We start from the raw sequence: 5,817 nt of genomic DNA, 5'->3' as shown, positions 1-5,817 counted from the left end.
GAAGATCGGCTCGTTATCGTGCGGTGAAAAATGTCGCGGAACGCTCTCGAGAGTACAAGAGCTGCCTCTCGAGAGTTAACACGAATATACATATATATATATACATACATATATATATATATATATATATATATATATATATATGTATATATGTATATCGTGGGAGTGGGAGAAGGATAGAACTATAGGAAAATATAATTGCTGAGCAAGGTTTGCTTAAATTAGTAATTAACGAATTAACGTTCGTGGTAATGCAGAACATAACGAGGTAGATGCGCACGAGCAAATTCGCGTGTATATATATATATATACATATATATATATATATAGTCGAATAAATGAGCGACCGTGGTACGAACCATGAACAGTTTAGATTCGGAAGTGAATTTCGGTTTCCAACCAATTGAAAGACTTAGGCCGGTTCATTGTTCACTGATCGATACCATTTTGATTCGATCGATTATTCGCTCCTACTTCCAATATGTCGTCCATTTGCAATCTGATTCATTACGCTTCTGGCATCGTTCAAAAAGCTTGTCTAGGCCCCGTTGACGCATTAAACGTCAATCTCGATTAACGTTGATAACTCTCGTAATCCGACGGATCGATATATCTTGCTTATAAAGCAAGCTTATCTCTCGACCTTAAATCCCCTTCGACCTATCTATTTGTCAAAACGAAGGAAAACGTCTTCCACGACGAATCCTTCGATTACATAAGAACTACCAACACGTTCCCTTCTCTTAGGCCCTTTTCTTCTCTCTTCTTTCTCCTTTTTTTACTTTCTTTTTCTTTCTTTTTTTTTTTTTTTCTTTTTCGTTTTCGCAATCAATTCGTTTATGTCCTTGACGCTTACGTATCCTTAATCTTTTTGTTTACCTTTTTCTTTCTCTAGTTTTCTTAAGCAAAATGTTTATACCACCGATGTTCTGTCCTTGATTATAACGTGCTCTGTTTTGTTTTGCGAGAGGATCAGTCGTAATTACATCGTGGCAGAGTAAAGACGTAGTTTATGTCTTGTAACATTTTAAACTTCCTTTCTATCAAATATAAATACATATATATATATATATATATATATATATATTAATCAATTAATTAATTTAAAAATAAATTAATAAAATATACGATAATATATTTTTCGAATTAAATCTTTTCATTTTGTATCTTTTAATTATTTGTTCTTATTTCTTAAGGAATACAATAACGAAGATATTTCTTTTAAGACTTACGTTCATGGCAAAAGAAGAATTTCTCCGTAGAATGGGTACGAAGAATTTTTTTTAACGAAACGAAAAGAAGATCTCAAGGATCATAAGGCGAATGATTTATTAGCCACTTTGCAAAGCTTTTTTAATATATCTTCCTTCATAGATACATACTAACGTCTTTCGGAAGTCGTATGGTATTCTAACTTCTTTTCCTTTTTCTTTCTTTCTTTCTTTCTTTTTTCTTTTTTCTTTTTTTTTGTATTTTTATTTCTTTCATTCTCTCTCTCTCTCTCTCTCTCTCTCTCTCTCTCTCTCTGTCTCTTTTATTTTCTCCATTAAAAATTTTCTAGTTGGAAAACAGAATTTATGATAGTTAGCTCGGCATGATGTCGAAACGAATATACATGCATACGTCTCGTCAAGCGAGTTGAAATTCATCGATGTTATACACGCTAAATGACAACGACGAAGATTCGCTGATTGGATTGGTCCAAAATCTGTCACTGAATTATATGACCTATGTCTACTCGATCTATCGATGCAAAACAGAAATTATCGTTGTACGTATCGACGATATATCTCGATAATAACGCACGTTTGATTTCGCTTCGCTTAATTTTTTGTTTTATACGAAAGCTTTAATCATTTATACATTGTTGATAGAGTTCGATTAAACGAGAATACAAAAGGTAACAAATTTGTTCGACGTTCGTATTGCTTCGTTTTCGTTATTAGATTTACACTAGTACGTATGATTGAGCATTTTCTATGATTTCATTCGAATAAATAATAAGTTGTTCAGAATAAATAGTAATACCTATGAGAATAAAAATACATATTATATGAGTAGATATGAGAGACGTTTATTATGAAAATGTTTTAAGTCAATTTTACTCGTTAACAAGATATTTAATCGTTTTGCTTTTCAATCGATACGAAAAATGTTAAGTCATCAATCGCTAATCAGAATTCAATGTTTATAGTATATAAATGTTTTAAGACATATATATATATATATAATAAAATGTTATATAGGGTATAAATCATAGTATTTAAATAAATAATTTAAAATCGAATTAATCGTAAATAATTTTGCATATCCTTTTCTCAGGTAATAAATATCAATTTTCATTACAGTACAAACGTCGCTTTTCTCATTTGCAGAGATTAAGGACTAGTGAATTCTTGTGTAGCGCTTTATTGGTCCTCGGATTTATAGAGGATATAAATTATTCTTGTAGGACGGTAAACGAGTATTAATTGTACGAGGTAGAACCAAGAAAATTTCTTAGGACAAGGCCAGGGACGGGAGACGACGTTGAAGAAACTTTTGCCTCTCTTCGTGACACGTTGGAGTGAATTTATATTGACTTTAGTTTACCACAAACTTGAACGTTTAATCCCTTGTAATCGATTTCCTGTATAATTTCCTGACTCTCCTAAGGATCGTCAAATTTTCTTAAACCTATCAAACTCTAATCTCTTGCGTTTAACGGCAGGTAAATAGTATATCAACTATGAATTTTATTACAAGATAAAAAGTATTAAAAAGTAAACGAGTCTTATCGTTTATTTGTTCGTAGATAGAAAATAATCGTTCGACGACGAAATATCGTATAAGGATAGAAAATCAAACGAAAACGAGTAACGAAGTTTCATCGAAACGATGGGAAGAATAATCAGAACAATAATTAGTAACTTCCGGATCCGCGCCGGAAATTGCTGCAAGGCGTATCTACTGATACAGAGTTTTAGTCTCAATATGACCGATGCGACGCACGCGTCCTAAATATCTCGTCTACGTTCATTAATACGATCGATAAACGAACACTATTTTTTATCTTCGATTATTTAAAAAAAAAAAAAAATATTTCTCTTTCTCTATATTTTATATTTTCGTCGACTATATTCGTAGAAAATTTATCTTAACTTTTTATCATTTATTTGTATAAAAATTTATTACGTATCCTCTATACATTTATATATCCATAGATAAATATCTGTATAAAATTTTTAATTAATTTATATATCATATAAAATACGCAACTAATATATATATATATATATATATATTTAAAAATAATATGATATTATAGGATATTTTTATAAAGGATTTCTATAAGTTGAAAAATATCTTTCCGTTTACATAACGACGACCAACGTCATCTTCTTTCTTTCTTTTATTTTCTTTCCTTTCCGTTTCTTTTTATTTTTGCTTTTCTTTTTATTCTTTTTTTTTTTCTTTTTTTTTCTCTTTTTTTTTTTTTTTTTATTCGATCGAACACGCCATTCCACCCATCGCTATCGATAACGACGTTACGTTTTCAGCCGGTATTCGATAGATCAGAGAAGGGAGCTGGAGCTTTAACGACGTACGTTCTTCTTTTCTGCTGCCTACGCGTCTCGTTAACGATCGTCCTTTCGTTGACGACCTCACTGAACCTCACTGAACTTCTCTCTCCGTATGATCACTGTGCTCTTTGATGTGTAAGTATTGTGTGTATTTTGATTCGTTAGTATTTACTCATTTTGTTAAACTTTTTGTTTTATAAATTCCATATAAATCGATAGAATTTTTTGGACTTTTTATATAATTTTAACAACGTTTCTCTCTCTCTCTCTCTCTCTCTCTCTTTTTCTTCTCTTTTTCATTAAATTCTTTTTATTGTTTCTTTGTATGTTTTTCTTACTTTTTTTTCATTTTTTTTTGTCTTTCTTTTTTTCTTTTTTTTTTTCTTTTTTTTTTTTTTTTTAATACAGATTTTTTAACATCCTACGGGATTATAGGAAATATTGAAATGACGTATCCCTTTTCAAACTCCTCGACCGAGAAAAATCTGAATTCAACGATTTTTCGGCCGAAGAAATGGCAGCGGATACGTCCTCGAATTTTATATTGCACATCTATCTATCGTTCGAACTATTTCCAAGGGAAGAGCTTCTGAGCTTCTATCCGTGAGGGAAGAAGTTGTAAGAACGTCAGGAAGATCCTACCTTCCTTTTCTCGAAAACAACTTTCATATTTCGACGATGCGCGAGAGCGCGTAGAAAAGAGCAAAGAAATACTTTCTTCGACTTATACAAGAGGCTGCTTTTAGCTAGCGTAGGAGGAAAAAAAAAAGAAAGAAAAAAAGGAAGAAAGAATAAAAAAACAAAGAAGAGGATAAAAAAAAAAAAAAAGCAAATATCATCGATACAATTTTGCGGAATAATCATGAATATATTTTATTTTCCATGTAAGAAGTTTTATAACGATAAATTATTTCACTCAAGTACTATACACAACGATGATTATGATACAATATTACAAAATGTTCATTTTCATTTATAATATTTTATAATATTGTTAAAACAATATATATATATATATCTATAATGATATACTTTTATATATATATATATATATATATATATATATATATATACTTGTTAGTTAATAATAATAATACTAATAAAAACGTTAGATATAAAAGGTGATAGAATAACGTTCGACGAGTTAGAATAATAAATAATCTTTTATATCGACAAATTGTAAAGATTAATTGGAGTAGAAAAATAATTTATATTTACAATAATGTGTTCGTACAGTAGTGTTAAATTTTTTTAAACGATGATAGAAACTTTGGTATGGAATTGGTAGATAGAATTTTTGAGAAAGAGTAAATATTCATTATAAATCGAGTGAAAGATAAGCTTGTTGTTTAATACAAAAAAAAAAAAAAAAACAAAACGTTGTTTAATATACGTCACTAACCGAATATGAAGTCTCATAGTTACGAAGCGAATGATTTTCTTTATGATTATCTAATCCTTGATCGCGATCATGATCGCGATCTTGAATTTGAACTTGGACTTGATCTTGCTGAGAATAGAAACTGGTTGAGGCGTGATCATTTTTACCGGAAGTATGAACTATAGCGTGGAATCCATCTTTATCAGCGTGATAACTGACAATCCTTAAGGCACCTCCGGGTTCCTTTACACTATACTCGCCAGATACACTATGACCTATTAAATTAAATGAAATCAAATAAATTTAATTTTGTTATTCACAAATCAATCCTTAGATCTCATTATATTTGTCATTTATTTTTCTATAGATAACGTTACTCGAATTAAATCAATTTTTATCCAATCGAAATGTAGAAAATCCAGCAAGTATTTGATAAATGATGTTCGTTATCGAAGAGCAATTGAAAAAAAAATTTTCAACTAGTAATTATTAAAAGTAAACGAAGAATTTTGTAGTAAAACAAATTCAAAAAATAAAAAAAATATATATATATATATATATATATTTTTTTTTCAACTAATAGATTTTTATCGAAAAATTAATTGTACGATTTCAGATATAACAGATTAAGATTGAAAAATTTTTAATTGCGATAAGGAAAACTCGACTTATAACGTTTGTATCATAATTATTATTTAATTTACCATTTCTTGATTCTTTCTGTCCATGAAAATCACCGGTATGATGATCCTCAACGCCATAAGCGAATTGATACTTTGGATTCGCGATATAGTCGAGAGCATCTCCGTGATCTTGAAAATCCTGATCTTGGCCAATTCTTTGAGAAAAATGATTGTGTTGATTCTTTAGAAA

The 5,817-nt window shown here is 29.8% G+C and overlaps 1 protein-coding gene across 1 annotated transcript in view; it reads right to left on the bottom strand.

Moving 5' to 3' along the window:
- Positions 1–2,572: 2,572 nt before the first annotated feature.
- LOC124431945 overlaps positions 2,573–5,817 on the bottom strand; it is a 3,395-nt gene continuing 150 nt past the window's right edge. Inside the window, exons 1-3 of the mRNA XM_046980372.1 lie at positions 5,649–5,817; positions 4,966–5,219; positions 2,573–2,650 (exon numbers count right to left, since the gene is read on the bottom strand). The exon at positions 5,649–5,817 is cut by the window's right edge and continues 150 nt beyond it. Coding sequence (XP_046836328.1) covers positions 2,573–2,650; positions 4,966–5,219; positions 5,649–5,817 — 501 coding nt within the window. The remainder of the gene's footprint in view (positions 2,651–4,965; positions 5,220–5,648) is intronic.

This window comes from Vespa crabro, chromosome 23 (genome assembly GCF_910589235.1).
Source record: "Vespa crabro chromosome 23, iyVesCrab1.2, whole genome shotgun sequence".
Lineage (NCBI taxonomy): Eukaryota > Metazoa > Arthropoda > Insecta > Hymenoptera > Vespidae > Vespa > Vespa crabro.
The sequence above is the reverse complement of the archived record's forward strand: the minus strand, read 5'-3'. Positions and strand labels throughout refer to the sequence as shown.